The 19,960-nt window shown below is 52.6% G+C and overlaps 2 protein-coding genes across 2 annotated transcripts in view; one reads left to right on the forward strand and one right to left on the reverse strand.

The window, feature by feature from the left end:
* NBEAL2 (neurobeachin like 2) overlaps positions 1-3,562 on the reverse strand; it is a 28,736-nt gene extending 25,174 nt beyond the window's left edge. Inside the window, exon 1 of the mRNA XM_044253710.1 lies at positions 3,512-3,562. Within this exon, the coding sequence (XP_044109645.1) occupies positions 3,512-3,562 (51 nt within the window). The remainder of the gene's footprint in view (positions 1-3,511) is intronic.
* Positions 3,563-5,955: 2,393 nt separating this feature from the next.
* The window catches only part of CCDC12 (coiled-coil domain containing 12), a 53,533-nt gene continuing 39,528 nt past the window's right edge, over positions 5,956-19,960 (forward strand). Inside the window, exon 1 of the mRNA XM_044253711.1 lies at positions 5,956-6,145. Coding sequence (XP_044109646.1) covers positions 6,050-6,145 — 96 coding nt within the window. The 5' untranslated portion in view covers positions 5,956-6,049. The remainder of the gene's footprint in view (positions 6,146-19,960) is intronic.

Raw genomic sequence — 19,960 nt, forward strand, 5'->3', positions numbered from 1 at the left:
GTTGCCATAACAACTCTAGGGATTACCAGCCCCTCCCCCCAAGTCTGGGCTCTGCGGTATTCTCCCCATCACCTCAGTCCAGCCCCCTTCAGTTGCCTTGGTAATAAATGCAGGGAAGGGGGAGCCCTGGTTGCCGTAAGGAGACTAGCCTACCTTCCCTTTTCCCGGTTTGAGAGGGTAAACTGAGGCACAGGGAGGCAGAGGACTCAGCTGAGGTCCCAGAGGGAGCAGAGAGCCTGACCAGGTTTCCATGAGGCAACAGATCTCATCAGTCAGGGTGAAGGACCAAGGGGGGGTGCACAGAGCAAGGTCAACTCCAGCTCTGTCCTGACCTCCCTCTGACTCTGGACCCTGAGTCCTCCCTGCCATAACTGAAGAGTTCAGCCTGGGCTCCCACCTGGAACCTGAATGTCTGTCCTGTCCTGACCTCTGTGGCCCTGAGTGCCCTAGATGTCAGGCCCTCCAGCGCTCCCTTTCCCTGGGGGGCTGTGGAGCAACACTTTGCTCCAGTCCAAAGGAGTTGCTCATTTGCATGTTATTTTGCATAACTTTTATATGCCGCCCAAGGGCCAGCCCCAGGCCTCTGATCCTTGCCCCCATCCTGGACCTTCCTGGGGAAGCCCCACCCATCACCCAGGCCTCCCTCTCACTCCTGACCCCTGGCCTCTCCAGGTGCTTGCTCCTGGTCTTCCCATCTCCCATCCCCGGGAGCCCAAACTCCGCCCCCTGACAACCAGTCACTGCTGGGGGGCTTGTCTCCTGCAGCCAGCCCTGCAGTGGATATGCAGAGGGCCTCTCGAAATGTGGGGTGCAGGGAAACTGCCAAGCAGCAAGCACAGTGAGGGTGAAATGGGGACCTGCGCTGAGGTCTGGCTTGGTCAGGGGGACAGGAGACAAATGCCCGCTCAAGCAGGAGGGAGAAGGCTCCACGCAGAGGAAACAGTTTGTGCCATCCCAGGGTGCAGAACCCACCGGAGGCTTCCTGCCCACAGGACTAGACCTTTCCTGGGCAAAGGAACATAGGAGGAAGACTGGGTTGGAGCTCTGACAGACTCTACCCCAAACGTGTCCCATGACCTTGATATGACCCTGCCTTGCTTTCCCCACCAGGGCCCTGAGGGGTTCAGACTAAGTGATGTCCAGGAATGCTCTGGTCCTCCTTCCTCTCTCAGAAGCCACCTGGCGTCACCTTCCCCACTTGTGACCCCCAAGGGAGTAGGGCCCACAGAGGGAGGGGGGGAGGGCAGGTCTGAACCTGGGGTCTGTGAGGAGAACGGAAGGGCAGAAAGGGGGTGCTCCTTTGGGCGGGCCTAGATCCACAACTGGGAAAACAGGTTTCCCAGCTGATGTCAGCTCTCTCAGCTGAGAGAGGGGAGGGGCGCGGTTGTTGGGAGAACCTTCTGGCTGGGTGGCTGGCCAGCTCAGGGGTCTCTCAACACCCTCTATCAGTTCAGTCTCTTCCCTCGCCTTCCTCCCCCGCCCTCCCCCGCAAGCACACAACACACAATAGGTCCCTAGCAGGCCTCAAAGTAGCACAGGCACCACTCCCTGGGAGCCCAGCATGGAGGGGTGGGGACCTGTTCCGGGAGCAGGAGCAGGACCAAGCGGGCAGGAAGGCAGCGCTGGGAGGTTGGCCGAAGCTTCCGGTTCCCACTCACATCCTGGATTTGTTTGCCAGGCCCTAGGCTGCCCCCTGACTGCCCGGGCTTCTAGGGCTCCAGCCAGCCAGCCCGTGCCCCAGACCTGCCCTGGTGAGGGGAGGAGCTGGGGAGGTAGAGGGAACTCGGCAGAAATGGTGCTAAGCCCCTCCTGAGGGAATGGGGGCGCTGACCTTCTGCAGAGCGCAGCCTAGAAGGGGCAGCAGGAGGCAAGCACGCTCCACTGGAGGTCCAGTCCTGGGAGACCACACCTAGATGGCCTTCGCCCCGCAGCACTAACATTAACATCCCTCAGACTCACTACCTGGTTCATGCCCCCCTTCATCCCGTCACAGGTGGCAAAACCAAGGCCCAAGAATCTGCCCACAGCCATTGGGGCAATCAGAGGCATAAGGGCCAGATGCAGGTTTCCTTCTGAATCTTTTCTCTTCACAAGGACCAACCCTTGGAGATGTAGACAGAGAGGCCCGAGTGAGGGGACCCCAGGGGCCAGGAGCTTTCCCTGGTCCAGACAAGCCAGATGGGCTACCCCTCTGTAGAGTCTAGGCCAGCCCTGATGTCAGGGCTGGGACAAGTTTATAGACAGAGAAATAGAGACTCAGGTGTAAAGAGCTTTTGCCTTGGGTCACACCAGACAGGGACCCTACACACACTGCCTCCTGCCAGCGGCCTGGACCTCTGATCCCCGAAGTGGACTCAAGAAGCCATGGTCCTTATGGCCTGGATTCTGGGTCCCTAGGGCCCCACATCCAGCCTGCAGTCCTAGGAGACAGTCGGCCAGCCTCTTCACAGAGAGCCTGCTGATCTGGTCATGAACTTCCCTCTAGTGACGAGATCAGGGGTACACAATAGTCCATTGTACCCAGGGCACACCTGAGCCAGGAGCACGAATCCAGGCAGGTGCAGGGAGGGAGGCCGATGCTAGATGAAGAGGAGGCGGGCATTACCTTGGAATCCCTCCCTGCTGTGAAAGCAGAGGAAGGTGGGAGCCTAGGTGCGTGACACACAGAGTCTGGGGGACGCCAGGCTCTCAGCTCTCGCAGGACACCGGGGTGGGAGTCATTCCCTTCACCTTCTGAGGCCACCTGAGGTAGTCTCTGAGACGGGACAGGGAGCTCGGGAGGGAAGGGCATCCCTCCACCCCTTTCAAACATCCCTTCTATCTCACCTCCTCTATCCCCTCCCTCTGCATCCAAGGCAAATCTTTTCTTCTGGCTGGACCCCCAGGTCCACCCAGGGGCGGGGTAATGGCCTCCTAGGATCAGGGTCAGGGAGGAGCTCATCACTGCCGGCGCACTGATGCGGAGTAGCTTGAGCTGACTCAAATCGGACCAAAGCAGGGACACCCCCTACCTCTCACCCCCAACGCCCGCCTACCGCAACCACCCCACCCCGCAGCCCACTCCCACTCAGACCCTTCGGCCCTGACCACCCAGTAGGGCCGCGCCCACAGGCGAGTCAAGCCCAAATGCAAACTAAGCCCTCCTGCCCCTCCCAACCCAACAAAGTCTCTCATTTATTTTCCGAGCCTCAGTTTCTCCGTCTGTAAAAGGGGGTCGGTGTCCGGCCCTCTCGACCTGGGACCCTCTCCTCATCAGGCACAACCCAGGTTGCGCCGTCCCCACCCAAGAAGCTCTGGTGAGATGCACGCCTGCGGGGGTCATCCTCCAGGTATAAGCGCCTGAGGCGCCGGAGGCACCTGCGGGCCGGGGGCGGCGCACACGTGTGTGCGGAGCCCGAGTCCGCTCGGCGCGCGCGTGCATCTACGCGGCCCCGGGAACGGGGGCGCAGGTGCAGCCGCAGCGGGGCGCGCGGAGCTGGGGCACAGCGAGAGCGGCACGGGGCGGGCTCACCTGAGCGTAGTAGAGCAGCCACAGCTCGTACAACCGCTCCGAGGCGGCCATGTCCCGGCCCGGCTCCGGCCCTGCTGCGCGCCACCTGCCGCCGCCGCCTCCTCCGCGCCGCCCGCCGGTTGCCCTCGGCCAGGCCCATGGGCGGAGGGCGTCACTCCGGGGCGGAGCGGCGCGGTACTACTCGGGGAAGTAGTACTGGCCCCCGCCGCGCTGAGCCACCCAAGTCCGCACGCTCCTCCTCCTCGCGGCCGGCCGCCGCCCGGCTTCCTGCACTGAGCTGCGGCTACCACCGCCCCGCCTCTCCCGGGACCGTGCAAAGGGCGGGGAGCCCGGAGGGAGGAGGAGCTTGAGGTCAGGGCGGTCTGGGAGGGGGCCCAGCAGTCCCGCCTTCAGCAGTGCGCACCCTCCACTGCGCCGCGGGAAGGGCGGGTCTGAGCCTCCCGGGTGTGGGTCGGGGTCAGGTATTACAAACTTGCCCCCCTCACAGTGCGCAGGGCTGGAATTGCCTCCCTTCGTGCGAGAATGGGGTGTCCGTCTCCCGGGGCGGGGGGTGGGGTGGGGTGGGTGGGCAGGGGCTGCGGGCCGCGCCAGATGGCCCGAGTCCTTCAACAAATGGTAACAACAACCAGCGGCCACTTGTAGAGTTTACCACGTGCCTGGTGCTGTTCTAAGCGCTTTAATGGGGAGACGACATGCCACGTTTTTGCTCCTACTGTTTGTGGAGCAGGATGGGGACATCAGAGAGCAGTGCCCTTCATCTGTCCTGCAGATCCCTGGGAGATTTAAGCAATCCTCACGGGTTCCCTCCTAGATGCTTCCGTAAAAGCATCCTCCACTCTAGGGCCCAGCACTGGTCTTCACATCTTTTGTTTTCTTTAACCTCAAGAGGTTAAAGGCAAGAGGATGTCTCATGCGTCTGTTTTACAGATGGAGAAACTGAAGCCCAGATGGGCCAAATGAGAATTACTTGGGTAGCCAGGGACAGTGTGGACAGGATGGGCAGGGATGGAGGCCTGACTGACTCTTTGCTGGCCCACTGCCATCATCACCCCCGGAACCTCTCCCTGCCCCCTCCCCTGGCCAGCCTGCCAGGGAGGTGAGGGGCCACGTGGTGTTGGGCAGGGGTCAGGCCCTATGTTGGAGTCAGGGAGAAGTTTGTGGAGCCCAGAAAGGTACTCTTAGGTAGAGGAACTGCAGTCTGGAGTCTCCCAGACCTCGAGTGGCCAAGAGAAGACAGACTCTTTCCCAGTTCCCATCCTTTTCTGTCCTCCTGACTTCTTGGGCAGCCGCTCCACTCTGGCCTTTTTTCCTGCCCTGTGCATCCTACCTCTGAGCTGACATTTCCTGAGCACCTGCTACCTGGTACTCCCTGGGACCCTGGTACAGGTTCTGACGATTCTCCCTTCTGGATGTGGGGGAACAGGGCACCAAAAGGCCCTGGCTAGTGAGCTTAAGAGGGTCATTTTGGAGGGGCTGGACAGACGTCTTGTGGCACAGGGGCCTCTGAAAGGAAGTGGGAGGAGTGGGCATCCACCTGCTACCAGCCTGGGAATGGAGACCCTAAGCAGGAGACAGCTTTGCTGGGAGACAAGTCATGGTATGTGTTGGGGGGAGGGAGGCATGGCCTCTAGGTGGCTTTGGGGAACTTGGCATCCTGTAGGAAGATCTTAACTTAAGCCAAAGTGGTCTCCGGGTTGTCAGGACATGCTGGTTAATGCAGGAAAGAAGACCCTGTCAGCTCCTGCTGGCGAGCAGTGTCTTGCCTACCTGTTGCAATCAAGGCCAAATCAACTCTCAGTAGTTCTCAGGAACTAAGCTCGGGGGGTTCCTGGAGGCCCACTGGGCCCACTTTGGGAGTTTGTTCTTCTCCAAGTTAGGTAGTCTGACTCTGAGTACTTTGCTGCTCCGGGGGGGCTTGGAGGTGGGAGGGCATCACCCATGAGCCTGGAGGAAACGGCCATCCAGTCAAGCCCTGCACTGCACAGGCTTTATCTGAGCTGAGAGCGGATACAGAAGGGCCTAGGGGCCCATGAACAAGTGCATCCAGGAAGTCACTGACACCTGTAGAGGAAGGAAGGCGCTGATTTTTTATTAAACTGAGATCGGAGTGGAGGGTAGACTTATTGAAGGCATTCGGGCCTTGAAGAATCTGGACAAGGGGACAGGGTTGGGTCAGTGCATTCCATGCGGCGCGTATGGTGGAGTGAGGGGTGTGGTTGGCGTCTGCTTAGGCAAAAGCAGAGCAATCGACTCGCTCTATCCTCCTTCACTCAGGTCTGATTCCGCTTGCTGCTTTCTCATTGATGGGCATTGGACGAATCGAGCCTTACGGCCGTAAGGCTCTCTTTACAGTGCCCTCCCCCAGAAGGCGAGGCTAGTCGCGGGGAATAGTGGGGCGGGCCCTGCTATGGCAACTCAGTATTGATTGGCTTTCAGGACATCCTGATCTCCCGTTCTCGTCACTGGATTGGCCGCCAGAGGTTCGTCTACTCCCCGGGCCTGCGCGATGCAGGACGAGAGAAGAGGAGGGTGGGCAACATGGCGGCTACTGCGGCTGGTGTGGGCCGGCTAGAGGAAGAGGCGTTGCGGCGAAAGGAACGGCTGAAAGCCCTAAGGGAAAAAACCGGGCGCAAGGTGAGGAATGTAGAGTGAGGACCGTGGCTGAGGTAGCCAGTATTCGGGTCCAAAACAGGGACGAGAGGGCAGGGGACTACTAGGAAAAGGCAGCTGCGGGTGACGCGCATGCCCGCGCGGGTGGTGCTTGCGCAGAGTCGGAGCCCGCCTACCAAGTGTAGTGGTTAGCTGCCTGGGACTCTTTTGGCGCTGGTTCCCCGTCGCTGCGCATGCGCGAGGCGGGGACCGGGGGGGCGGGGTGTTGGTTTCTTTTTGGTGTTTGTCTTATGCGTCTCCAGGGCAGTTTCTAAGTTTTGGGTGCTCGTTGTATTAGGCGTAATTTTTTCGCTTTTGAGCGCCCTGAATTATTCCCTTTCCCCCACGACCCAGGCGGCCTTCCAGCCTGGTGAAATTCGGTGAAGGTGGCAGACCTTCCCTGTCCGCCACCGCACCTTGGGCCGGACAGTACGGGACGGTACTCTCGGGGCCCAGCTGGAATTTGAGTACAAAAGTGCAAAAACAAAGACCCATTTCTAGGCCACGGTGGACCTCAGGGAAAGAGGAGGGCACTTAGTTGTCCCTAGGCAACTTTTCTGGGGATGGACCTCCTAATCCTATTAGTTACCAAACTTGGAAGCATCTTTCTTGCTTTTGTTTGACACCAAAATGGTCCCATTCCATCTCCACCTCCGAGTAATCAAGAGGAGGGAGAGCTCTGAAGCTCATTGCCTGTGTGCAAACTCTGGTCTTGTCACTTGGGGCTGTGGGACTTGGGACAAATTGCTTCATATCCATGAGCCTGTTTCTTCATGTCCGCAGTGGAGGTTAAGAAGTCCTCTATATTCTCGTTGGGTTATTTTGAGATCTGACAGGGTTCTCTGTATGAAAGAGCACTAGAGCCCACAGAGGGTGGAGCCTGTCCGTTCTGCTGTTGTTGGATGAGCAAAAACTGCTAATTCTACAAAATATAAAGGCTAGTAAATATCTAGACCTTGGATGGATGAGGGAAAACGGACTCAGCTTTCTAACTTTAGAGAGTCAGGCTGGTCAGTCAGGCCCCTGTTTCCTTTCTGCATGGCCACCCTGTGGGAAAGTGAAAGGGGAAGTAATAGAGAGTGAAAGCTAGCCGGATTGGCTTTTTTTTTTTTTTAAGATTTTATTTATTTATTTGGCAGACAGAGATCACAAATAGGCAGAAAGGCAGGCAGATAGAGAGGGGAGGGGTAAGCAGACTCTGCCGAGCAGAGAGCCCCATGCGGGGTTCAATCCCAGGACCCTGGAATCATGACCTGAGCTGAAGGCAGAGGCTTTAACCCACTGAGCCACCCAGGCGCCCCGGATTGGCTTCTGCTTTTGTTGGCATGTTGTTGGCCCTGTCAGAGTGTTCTGCCCCAAAACTGCCTGGCGGAGGGAGACTCATGCCTCAGCTTTTCAGTGGCTAGCCAGCCTGTGCTGTTGGCTGGGATTTGGGGCCCAGATTACTGTGACTAGGCTTGAGGTCAGAATACAACGGATAACATAGCATCCTTAGGGCCTGTTCTGTGGGAAGGATGCCCAGGCCATCAGGAGAATTGGCCTTTAAAGATGGATTCTCTCAAAGGGCTGAAAATATGGCCCGATGGTTATTTTTTCCCTTTTTTTATTGTGGCAGAATGTATGTAACATAAAGTTCACCATTTGAAATATGTTCATAATGTTATAAAACCGTACCACTATGTCCTGAGCTTTTTCACCATCCTAAATGTACACTCTGTACCCATTAAACAGTAACTCCCCACCCTAGCCCCGACAACCACCATTCTATTTGACTACTTTAGGTATCTTATATAAGTAGAATCATACAGTATTTGACTTTCTTTGACTGGCTTATTTCAACAAGCATAACTTTTTTTTTTTTTTAAAGATTTTATTTATTTACTTGTCAGAGAAAGAGAGAGAGAGCACAAGCAGGGGGAGCAGCAGGTGCAGGCACAGGGAGAAGCAGCCTCCCTGCTGAGCAAGGAGACTGATGTGGGGCTTGGTCCCAGGACCCTGGGATCAAGTCAGACGCTTAACTGACTAAGCCACCCAGGTGTCCCCAGCATAACATTTTTAAGGTTTATCCATGTTGTAGCATATATGAAATTTCATTCCTTTTTAAAGCTGGATCATACTCCTTTGTACTATACCGTATTTTATCTGTTTGAAGTTGCCTCTAACTTTTGGCTGTTGTGAGCCGTGAATGTATAAATAAATATCTGTTTGAGTCTCTGTTTTCAGTTCTTTTGGGTGTGAACCCAGAAGTGGAAATTTTGGGTTATAGAGCAGTTCTGTGTTTAACCTTTGAAGGAACTGCCATGTTGTTTTCCACAGCAGCCATGGACATGGATTCCCCTTTTTTCTACATCCTTGGCAACACTTGGTATTTTCTGTTTTGTTGATTATAGCCATCCTATTGGGTGTGAAATGGTATCACATTGTAGTTTTGATGTGCATTTCTGTAGTGATCAGTGAATCATGTTAAGCATCTTCTCATGTGCCTGTGGCCATTTGTATATCTTCTTTGGAGAAATGTCTGTTCATGTCCTTCCCCTATTGCCGTTTTTCTTTTAAAGATATATTTATTTGGGAGAGAGAGAGAGTTTGTGCACACGAGTGGGAGGAGGGTCAGAGAGAGAGAATCTTCAAGCAAACTCTACGCAGAGTATGTGGGGCTAATCTGAGCCGAAACCAACCAAAAGTCCAATGCTTTACTGACTGAACCACCCAGGCACCCCTTCGCCCATTTTTAAATTGACTTTTGTTGTTGTTGAGTTGTAGGAGTTCTTAATATATTCTGACCATTAATCCCCTATCAGATATGGGATTTGCAGATGTTTTCTCCCAATTCCATGGTTGTCTTTTCACTTTCCCAGTAATGTCCTTTGATTCATAAAGTTCTTAATTTTGATAAAACACAATTTATTTTTTCTTTTGGTGCGTCTGCTTTTGGTGTCATGTCTGAGGAACCTTTATCAAACCTTGGATCCTGAAGCTTTTCCCCATGTTTTACCCTAAGAGTTTTATAGTTTTAGCTCTTATATTTAGGTATTTGATCATTCTGAGTTAATTTTTATGTAGGTATAATGTAAATGTCTTATACAGTGTCTGGCATGTGAATATCCAGCTTTCCCAGTACCATTTGTTGAAATAACTGTCCTTTCCCTATTGAATGGTCTTCCCTATTGAATGTCCTTTCCCTGTTGATTGGTCCTTTCCCTACTGAATAGTTGAAAATCATTTCACCGTATCTGTGAGAGTTTATTTCAGGACTCTCTATTTTTCTCTTGGTTTATATGTCTGTCATTATGCCACTGCCATACTGTTTTGATTACTGTAGCTTGTTGTCAGTTCTGAAATCAGAAAGTATGAATCCTCTTAGTTCTCTTTCAAGATTGTTTTGGCTTTTTGGGATCCCCGAGATTCCATATGAATTTTAGAATGGATTTTTCTGTTTATGCAAAGAACGCTGTTGAGATTTTGATATGGATTGTACTGAGTCTGTAAACAATTTTGGGGAGTATTGCCATCCTAACAATATTAAGTTTTCCAATCCATGAGCATGGGATATCTTTCCATTTAAGTTGTTAATTCTTTTTTAAATTTATTTATTTGACAAGAGAGTGAGAAAAGGAGAGCACAGGTTGGGTAAGGGGCAGAGGGAGAAGCAGACTCCCCACTGAGCAGGGAGCCTGATGCAGGGCTTGATCCGGGGACTCCAGGATCATGACCTGAGCCAAAGGCAGATGCTCAACCAACTGACCCACCCAGGTACCCGTTAAGTTGTTAATTTTCATTTAAGTATTTAAATTTTTTTTTAGCAGTGTTCTCTAGTTTTCAATGTACAAACCTTCAGCTCCTTGGTTAAAAATATTCCTAAGTATTTTATTCTTTTTGTTGCTGTTGTAAAGGAGATTGTTTTCTTAATTACCTGTTCAGATTGTACATTGCTAATACATACAGAAATGCAACTGATATTTATCTGTTGATTTACAAAATTGACATCCTGGAACTTTGCTGAATTTGTTAATTGCTCTAACAGTTTTTTCATGGATATTTCTACATATAAGATCTAGATATTTCTACATATAAGATCATATCATCTGTGAACAGATACAATTTTACTTCTCTTCCAATTTGGAAGTCTTTTATTTCCTTTTCTTGCCTGATTGCTCTGGCTAGAACTTTTGAGTATCATGTTGGCTAGAAGTTGTGAAAGTAGTCATCCTTGTTGTGTTCCTTATCATGGAAGAGCTTTCAGTGTTTCACCATTGAGTGTGACATTCACTGTGGGTTTTTTGAATATGGCCTTTATCGTGTTGAGGAAGTTTCCTTCTATTCCTAGCTTGTTGACTGTTTATATGGTATCACTCTCATAACAAAGAGAGTTGATTTTTGTCAGATGCTTTTTCTTCATCAATTGAGATGATCATGTGATTTACCCCCCCATCCTGTTATTATATTGCATTAGTTGGTTTTTGTATGTTGAACCATTTTGCATTGGAGAGTAAATTCCCCTGGTCTTTGGTCCTTGATGGATTCAATTCGTTAGTATTAGAATTCACCAGTAAAACTGTCTGGCCCAGGGCTTTTTTCTTTATTAGGAGGGTTTTTTTTTTTTTTTAAAGATTTTATTTATTTATTTGACAGACAGAGATCACAAGTAGGCAGAGAGGCAGGTAGAGAGAGAGGGGAAAGCAGGGTCCCCGCTGAGCAGAGAGCCCAATGTGGGGCTTCATCCCAGGACCCTGGGATCATGACCTGAGCCGAAGGCAGAGGCTTTAACCCACAGAGCCACCCAGGGGCCCCATTAGGAGGGTTTTGATTACTCAGTTTCCTTATTAGTTACAGATAAATTTAAATCTTCTATTTCTTCATGAGTCAGTTTAGATACATTATGTGTTTCTAGGATTTTGCCCATTTCATTTAGATTTTCTAATTTGTTGGTGTATTGATTGCTACTTTAATTGGCTTTAATCTTCCCATTTCTGGCTTCAGAAAGCTCTTGGCCATGAACTCATTTCTAAAAAATGTGCAACCGGAAATCATGTGGCTTCTATATTGGAATTGAGAGTTCACTGGCCTTTGGAGTTTCCTTTCACTCTTTTTAAGGAAGATTTATTGTGAAGCCACATTCTTGCTCCATTAAAAGCCTTCTCCTTTCCTGTTGCATCTTTCCTATTCAGGAGCTCCTGATTTTTCTACTTTCTCTAGTCCTTTTCTTACAAAGGGGAAGTTAGAATTTTTTGTTGACTTTTCAGTTTCCAGGCTGTGGTTATCAGTGGGTGGATCAGTGGCAGGTGATGAAGTGTTGTTTGGCTTGGTTGAAAGTAGGTTATTGGAGCTGGTAATTCCTTCCTTTTGCGGACATGTACCAGGTACGGCCTGGGCACCAGTCGTCAGGCACTAGAGGTATAGTGCTGAACAGAGCAGACAGAAGTCTCTGCCCTGAGCAGCTTGCAGTCAGCTGGGGAGACGGAGGGTCAGGCAACATAGGTAGTGTTAGATAGAGAAGGTGTAAGGAAAGGGAGGTGGGGAGTACCTAGTGCTCCTGATTTTCTCTGTAGCTCCTAACAGTTTAATTTTCTTTATTAACAGTGTTTTCAGATTTGACATAGAAACGATGCCAGCTGCCTGCTTTATCTTGCTTGTCTAGGTCTTGATGACAAACCTGAGAAGAAGACAAGAGGAGGCTTAATTTAGGGGCGCCTGGGTGGCTCAGTCAGTTAAGCAGCTGCCTTGAGCTCAGGTCCTAATCCCAGGGTCCTGGGATCGAGCCCCGTATTGGGCTCCCTGCTCAGCAGGGAGCCTTCTTCTCCGTTTCCCACTGCCTGCCGCTCTGCCTACTTGTGCGCGCGCTCTCTCTCTCTCTCTCTGTGTCAAATAAATAAATAAAATCTTCAAACAAAAAAGGAGGAGGGTTAGTTTATAGATGGAAGCACTGAGGCTAATAAATGTGAGGCGGTTTGCCTGAGGTCACATAGCTAGGAGGCATCCAAGTGCATGTTAGCTTAGGAGAGGCCATGAGAACAGGTGGTGACTCTCTTTGTGTACTGACTTGGACTGGCTGCCCAGATGCAAGGTAGAGGAGAAACTGGAGGAACCAGTTGTATACTTTCTAATACCCTTTGGTTTTGTGAGTTACACGCTCAAGAACATAACAAAACACGAAACAACAGTGGTAAAAGAGGATAGGCCCCAAGTCCAGTCTGCCCTGATGTGCATGTCTTAATCCCCTGTGGATCCTGATCTGGTCCTCCTTTCCCCTGATGGGGAAATTTTGCCACAATTTTGTTTTGTTTTGTATTTTTCAATGGTGAAATACACATAACATAAAATTTTCCGTTTAAGCATTTGTCATTAGGATATTTACAGCGTTGTGCAACCATCACCACGATTACCAAAACTGTTTCATCACACCAAACAGAAACTCTACCCCCACCAAGTGGCGGTTCCCTGTTAGCCTCACCCCAGCCCCTTGCAACCACTAATCTGCTTTCTGTCTCCGTGAGTTTGCCCATTCCAAGTACCTCGTGTAAGTGGAGTCTTAACAATATTTTTCCTTTTGTGTTTGGCTTACTTCGCTTAGCAGCAGCATCAGTTTTCAGGGTTCATCCACATTCTAGCATGCAAGAGCCTTTTGTTCCTTTTTAAGGCTGAATAATATTCCATTGTAGGTATACACCATGCGCAGTGAATTTTCATTCCTCTGTTAATGGACACCTTTTGGCTCTTGTCACTAATGCTGTCATTGGCATATTGGTATACTTATCGACTTCACAAGTATTATTTGAGTCCCTGTTTTCAGTTCTTTTCAATATATACAGAAGGAGTGGGATTGCTGGGTCAGATAGCCATTCTGTGTTTAATTTTTAGAGAAACCACCAAACTGTTTGCCACAGTGGGTGTACATTTTCCACTACCACCAGCAGTGCACGAGCATTCCAGTTCCCTTACATCCTTGCCCCACAATTACTTTCCTTAAAAAAAAAAAAAAAGAAAGAAAGAAAGAAAGAAAAATTATAAGATGGGTGCGCCAGGGTGGCTCAGTCGGTTAAGCGTCCAACTCTTGATCTCATTGCAGGTCTTGACCTCAGGGTGGTGAACTCAAACCCTGCACTGGGCTTCATGCTGGGCATGGAGTCTACTTAGAAAAAAAAAAATTACAGGATGTGAGGGCAATCTGGCTGTAGAATCTGTCACCTCATTGATCGCCAAGGTTGATTCGGCTGATCTGCATGGCTAGGCGGGTGTCCCCTTCCTCCCTTACTGCTCCACCTGTGTCCTTAGACTCCAGATGTGTCCAAATGAGGCGCTATATGGGACGGTCTGCCTTTCTTTTAAAACAAAGTAAATCATAGCTGTTCTGTTAGGAGTGAAGTGGTCGCTCATTGGGGTTTTGATTTGTATTTCCCTGATGATAAGTACTTTTAAGCATCCAATCATGTGCTCATTTGCCATTTATATATGTTCTTCGGAAAAATATTTATTCATATTCTTTGCCCATTTTTCCATCGGGTCATTTATCTCTCTGTTCTTGAGTTGTGCTTGAATTCCTTTTTTTTTTTTTTTTTTTTTTGTGTGTGTGTGTGTGTGCTTGAATTCTTTATTTATTCTGGATATTAAACAGCTACTAAGTAGGGGACTTCTGGGTATTTTCCCCCCATTTTGTGGGCTGTCTTCATTCTCTTGGTAGTGTCTTTTTGATGCACAAAGATTTTTAAATTTTGGTAAAGCCCAGGTTCTCTTTTTTCTTTTAAGAGTGCTTTTCGCGTCATATTTAATCTCTGCAGTTCCTGAGGGATGTTTCTGTGAGGATCAGTGCCTGAGAGAAAGACAGTCAAAGGTCTTAAGTTTGAGTTACTTTTCCAGCCCAGTCATTTCTTGGGAGACCGAGGAGGGGTGAGGCTGGCAAGGAAGTAAAGCCGGCCTGCTGCGGGCAGACTAGGAGCAAGGAGGCCCCTCCCTCGGGTGGAAGGGGCCCCCTGCTTTTAGTTCCGTCATCTGATGTGAAGATGTGACCCCTGTAGGAGGGACTCCAGGGCCCAGCACTTTCTCAGCCCGCTCCTACCGTGGGAGAGTCCCTGTCTGCCCCAAGGGGATGGCTCCTTGCCAGTCCCCTGGCACTCAGCGACATGTCCCTCACTGATACCTGCCACGCACATGGTTTTGCTGGAGGCATGGAAGATCTCATGCCTGGCATTGGCATCCGTCCTGGGCTAGCTTCCGCTCCTCCCCGCACCGCACTATGAGCTCAAAGTTGTGATCGTCTGGAGGAGCCCATCCTGACATTGTGACAAACAGAGATGAGATCCGGGCCATGAGGTTTCCGCACATTATTCCTCAGTCAGGTTCGGTTATAGCTGTGTGGCGGGCAGTCATACAGAGCACTTCCTCGTCAGCGCACCTGACTGATCCCGAGGGGCTGGGATGCCCAAGGTCGAGGAGTGTAAGTGACGTTGGGATTCCAGCACACATGACTCCTGGAGGAGGGGGATTCTCTGCAGGGTGCAGCAGGCTTGTGGGTCAGCCAGTCCTGGTGACAGGTGGGAAGAGCACGTAGACTATCAGACTGTGCTGCTGGCAGTCATTTCCTGGGAAAGCCAGGCTGGTCTTGGGGACGCTTCACTAGAAGGCAGAGCGGGCTTTGGGCTGACCTGTGGAGGATGGGACCGGGAAGCGCATATTGAGGTAGCTGGAAAGGAGTGTTCCAGGGGTGCAGCTCAAAGGTGGGAATGTTGGGTGGGCCCAGAGGGGATGGTCAGATGCTCCAGTGGGTTTGACAGCAAGCAGTTGGCAGTGATTGGGGTGGGGATAAGGTCTGAAGGGGCTGCTGGTTGCTCCGGTGGCCGAGTTCTGCAGGAGCCCGGCCTTGCTGCAGTGAGGGCAGCCACCTACACTTCTGTGTTGTTTTGGAACCTCATATCTTGGTGCTCCTCCCCAAGTTCCAAGCTGGGTGAGTTGGGGAACCGTCCCAGGCTGTGTAGACAAAGCTCCAGGGCCTCTGTCAACAGCGCCACCCAACAGGGCGGTGTGAGGCCACTTTGTCCTGCTCCGACCTCTTTCTTAGCAGCCAGATGGAGGCTCCTGAAGGTTGTTAACTTGGCCCAAACACTTGCCCTTGGCTGTCGGCTTTCGCTAGCATCTAGCCTGAATTGGGCTGCCTCCTTGAGCCCTGGGACAGGGAGGGTGGTCATCCCCAGCCCCTCTGGGGCTGCACCGGGGCCCCGGAGCCAGCTCTGGCTGTCAGCTTGCAGGCTGCGCTGTAGTTCCTGCTTCCCGCCGGGCTCTCGGGACGGGACAGTGCTGTGCAGTTCTCTGTGGAACCTGTGCTGCCCGGTACCACAGCCAGGAGCCACGTGTGGCCCTTTAACCCTTGAAATGTGATGGACGTGATGTTTCATTTTATTCCGTTTTACTTAATTCGTATTTAAACAGCCACACTTGGCTGAAGGTTGCCTCATTGGACAGTGTAGTCTCTGGAGACCTTGCTCCCTCTCGCCCAGTTCATACAACACTGTGTCTCTACCTGAGCTCTCATTTATCGAGAGCTGTGAAGGAGAGGGTAGGCGGAAACCCAGGTGACCCTGAGCTCAGGCTTGGGGAGCCTAGGGCTTCGAAGCTAGAGCAGAGGTCTTCAAAGTAGTCAGTCTTTCTGGCCAGCATCTCCAGCAGATGCTTATTTCTGGCTTTCCGTGTGTATATCCAGTAGGAGTTAAATGCTGACAGTTGTGATCCATGCACTTGAGAAACGGGCAGTCTGGAGAGTGGGGTCAGTGCCAAGGTGGAGGGCAGCTCATTGATAATCTTGGACTTGGGTGCACCGGGGAGGGTCTTGGCCAGTGCAGGCTGAGGGTGGAAGGGAAGCTGGAGGGAAGGGCTGACCACTGTTGGGGGGACAAAGAGGAAGGGGCAGCGAGGTGTGGGGTGGTGGGGGTGGAGAAGAGCCCAGTGTTCTGGGGGGAGGAGTCGAACTTGTCTGTGTCCTGCTTATCCCTGAGGACATTGCCTCTGGTCTGGCTGCGTGTGGCTCTGTCCCCAGGCCCAGCGGCCTGACGCCTAAGTCAGTGGAGGAGTCACTGCCACCGTGTCGACAGCCTGTTGCAGATCGGCTTTCATAACATTTACATGGCACTTTGTGATGGGATCTCCTGATTTGCTCAATCCAGAAGCAACCTTTCGAGAGGTAGGTTTAAAACAGTTTATCCTCGGGCCCCAGGCACCTGGGTGGCTCAGTGGGTTAAAGCCTCTGCCTTCGGCACAGGTCAGGGTCCTGGGGTCCTGGGATCGAGCCCCGCATGGGGCTCTCTGCTCAGTGGGGAGGCTGCTTCCCCACCCCTCCGCCTGCCTCTCTGCCTACTTATGATCTTTGTCAAGTAAATAAATAAAGTCTTTTAAAAAAATAAAACAGTTTTTCCCTATTTAATAGGCCAGGAGGCCTGGGCTGAGGGACTGCTCATGGCTGTGCTTGGGGATGTTCCCGACCCTAGATGGTTCCTTGAGCCCTGGGCCCTGTATCCCTCTCCACTTGTCACCCTCAGGTGCTTGGGGGAGAAGTAGCCCCCAGGACGGGGTCTTCTTCCCATCCACACACAAACTGCCATCAGGCCGCCTGGTAGGAGCTGGGTGGCATAGTGGAGAGCTGAGCTTTGGAGTCCGATGGATCTCATTTAAATCTCAGCTCCATTCATCCCATCAGTGGGACCCAGGGTGGGTCTTTAAAACTCTTTACCTCCCTAGCCTTGTCTCTAAAATCAAGACTTGGCTTCCGACCTTATCAGTAGCTGGAAGAACAGAGAAAGATGTCTGTGAAGTGGCTAGTTCAAGGTCTTGCCCGTGGGCCTCTTATAAATACAGGTGTATGTCTTTTCTCACCCACCCTGTTGAAGTGAGGAAGTCTAGGTGGTCCTCCAGCCCTTCCCGCTGGGTGACAGTGGGTGTAGCTGACACTGTTTCCAAGGCAAGCAAAGAGAACATCTTGCTGGTCCCCTGGCTTTCCTCAGCCTAGCCGTGCTTCCTTGAAGGTGGAGTTCACTTGGCGTACAAAGTGTTACATCAACAAAGAAGTGGATTTGCAGAACCACAGCCACGGTGGGGTGTGTGTTCCCCCTTTCTCCCCAAGACTGACCTTCTGTTCCCGAGCTCTGCTCAGACCCCGAGGTCTGGGAGCCAGTGAGAGGGAGAACCTCGTGGGTGGGAAGCTGGGGACTCCCAACGCAGACAGACACCTGTTGACGAACCAGTGTTGCAGCTTCTCTCTGAGTCATCCCTTCGGAGGCCTTAACTTGTTCATGTGTGAAATGAAGGTGTTGGATCAATCCGAGGTTCTCAGACCTACCTCTGCGTCAGGATCACCTGGGGCGACCTACGCATTCTTTTCTCTGGCTCCACCCTAGATCTCCTGTAGGGAGGAGGTAGGGAGCCTGGAAATAACGCAATTTTGGAAAGATTCACAGATGATTCAGTTTCCTGCACGTCTCTGATCACTTCCCTGACTTTATCCCTTGACAAAAGGAAGTAGAACACCTCCTTTCCCTGGAGCATGAGGTGCTCATCCTCACTGCAGGACCTCTGCCACCACACATCAAAGAAGTATTGATTGAGCACCAGCTGTGTGCGGGGCCTGGGGATCGGGGCCTGGGGATCCGGATTGTGAATCAGACGGCCCCTCTGCTTCGAGAGGCTTCCATGGGAGGGGTGGATAAAGAGTGTATACTAGTGAGCAGGGAAGAAAGTGTTGGGAACTTGGGAGTGCTGGTGTGTGTGTGTGTTTTGAAGGAGGGCTGGTGCAGCTGGCCTATGACAGGAAGGCTGCTCTGAGGGGGAGGCGGGAGATGGTGGCGGTTGCAGGGGAGGGATGGGATGCCAGGTCTTGGGAAGAGCATTCTAAGCTGCGCAGAGCACTAGCTTGGCGTATTTGAGGGAGAGAAGGAGCCCTTGCATGACAGGTGTCAGGAGAAGGTTCGGGAGTGGGGAGGGGATGGGAGTAGAGAGGCCCTGGCTGGCTGTGGCCACAGGGGCAGGCTCTTGCTCTAGGGGAGCTGGGGAGCCTCTGGAGGCCTGAGTGCTGGGTCTTGCCCTGAGTGTGTGTGGAGGCGGGAGGCTGCCACATTCGCTCAGTTGTGAGGCTGCGGCATTCAAGGTTATGGGACATCCCGGCGGGTGGACTGTGGGGGCAGACGGGCTGGGGGATGTGGCAGGGCCTGTTCCCAAATGAGAGGTGCAGGAGGAGTGGTTTCGAAGGGGAGCCAGGAGTCTGGTGAGGGCCATGTTGGGCCTGGCTGTTGGCCATGTGAGTAGAGAGAGCCTGGCAGGTGGGTGTTGGGACTGCAAGGAGAGGCTTGTGTGGATAGAAGCTGAAGCCCTGGGGCCAGATGAGGTCCCCTGGGGAAGAGAAGGAGGATGGGGGACATACAGTGCCCAGGGGTTCGCCCTGCAGCGTGCAGGAGGAAGGGGCACAGGAATCTGCGGGGAGGGAGACGGGGACTGAGAGAAGCTGGGTGAGGACTGGAGTGAGTTTGGCCGTGAACTTGGTCCAGCTGTTTGCGGGCAGCACGTGGGGAGGGAAAGGTGCCGGTGGGGTCCCGGCCACAGCCACCCTGTGAAGTGGGACTTCGCACCGCGTGGAGGCCTCACCAGCCCTCGCTTGTGAGACCCACTGATGTCAGGAGAGGCAGCCCGGCTGAGGCTGTGCTCTTGAGGCTTTGTTCTGTGGGCTGGGCGGCGTGGCAGAGCGGGTGGCCTGCTGCTCCCTTTCTGTTGGGTGTTTGGCCTCTGGCCGCTTCCCTGCAGGTGGGCTGCTCCCGTCTGAGCTGGATGCCGCCCTGCCTCAGGCGCAGCTTCACTCCGGGTTCCCTGCCCCGGGGCCTGTTGCAGAAGCGGCTTTGGCCACCCCGGCTCCATGGGCTCCAGGACCAGTAGGTAGATAAGTGTCTTCTTGCTCCTGGGCCTTAGGAGACATGGCCAGAAGTGACCACGGTAACCCCTGCCTCCCAGGACGAAGATGAAGGGAGACGGTGTGTGTAGACGTGGAGAATGGGAAGTGAGGATGTGCAGTTATTTTTCCTGCTGTTCTTTCTTCTTACCCCTGGGAAGGGGCCCCTTTATTCTACAGATGTGACAGTGGCACCCAGGGCCTACCCCCTGGCCCGTGGACCTGGGTCCCCTCCCTGGAGCTGGGCTCTGGGGAGCCCCCACCTTCTGGGACCCATGTGGCACTGGCTTCCCCTCGGAGTGGTGCTGGGAGGGCCTGGCAGTGGGCCGCCGTACGAAGTGGACCTTTCCTTCAGCTGGTCTCAGATCCTGGGGAGAACCTACTGGGTGGCCGGGGGGGTGGGGCTCCTTCTGAGTTTTCCTCAGAGAGCAGGGCTTCTGGATGCAGGTACGTGCTGTTCTGGATCTCTCACCATTTGGCTAGCCTGTGGTGGCCGAGGCAGCTGCGTGAAGCACGTCGCAAGACAGGGTCCTTCCTTCTTGCTCCGCTCCCCACTCGCTCCCCACTCGCTGTTGAGGCCTCATGTTCCCCTTTGAGTGACTGCCGTGACGTGACAAGATGTCACCAGGTGTTTGCAAGGCCGCATGGATTGGACACAGGGGATTGTAAAGTGAAGGGATCTTGACATTCAAGCTGGTTTTTAATCTACTAGCTTTTGAAACAGAAGAATTTTTATGACCTTGATGGCGAATCCCGGGACTGTGCTTCCCTCACGCAGCCGTCTTCTGGGTGTGCTTGGGGGTCCTGAGGTCATCCTCTCTTTGAGGACTGACTTCTTGCTGTCCTCGAGACAGAATTCGTCCTCTCTTTAGATTTTAGTAATG

Source organism: Neovison vison, chromosome 6 (assembly GCF_020171115.1).
Source record: "Neovison vison isolate M4711 chromosome 6, ASM_NN_V1, whole genome shotgun sequence".
NCBI lineage: Eukaryota > Metazoa > Chordata > Mammalia > Carnivora > Mustelidae > Neogale > Neogale vison.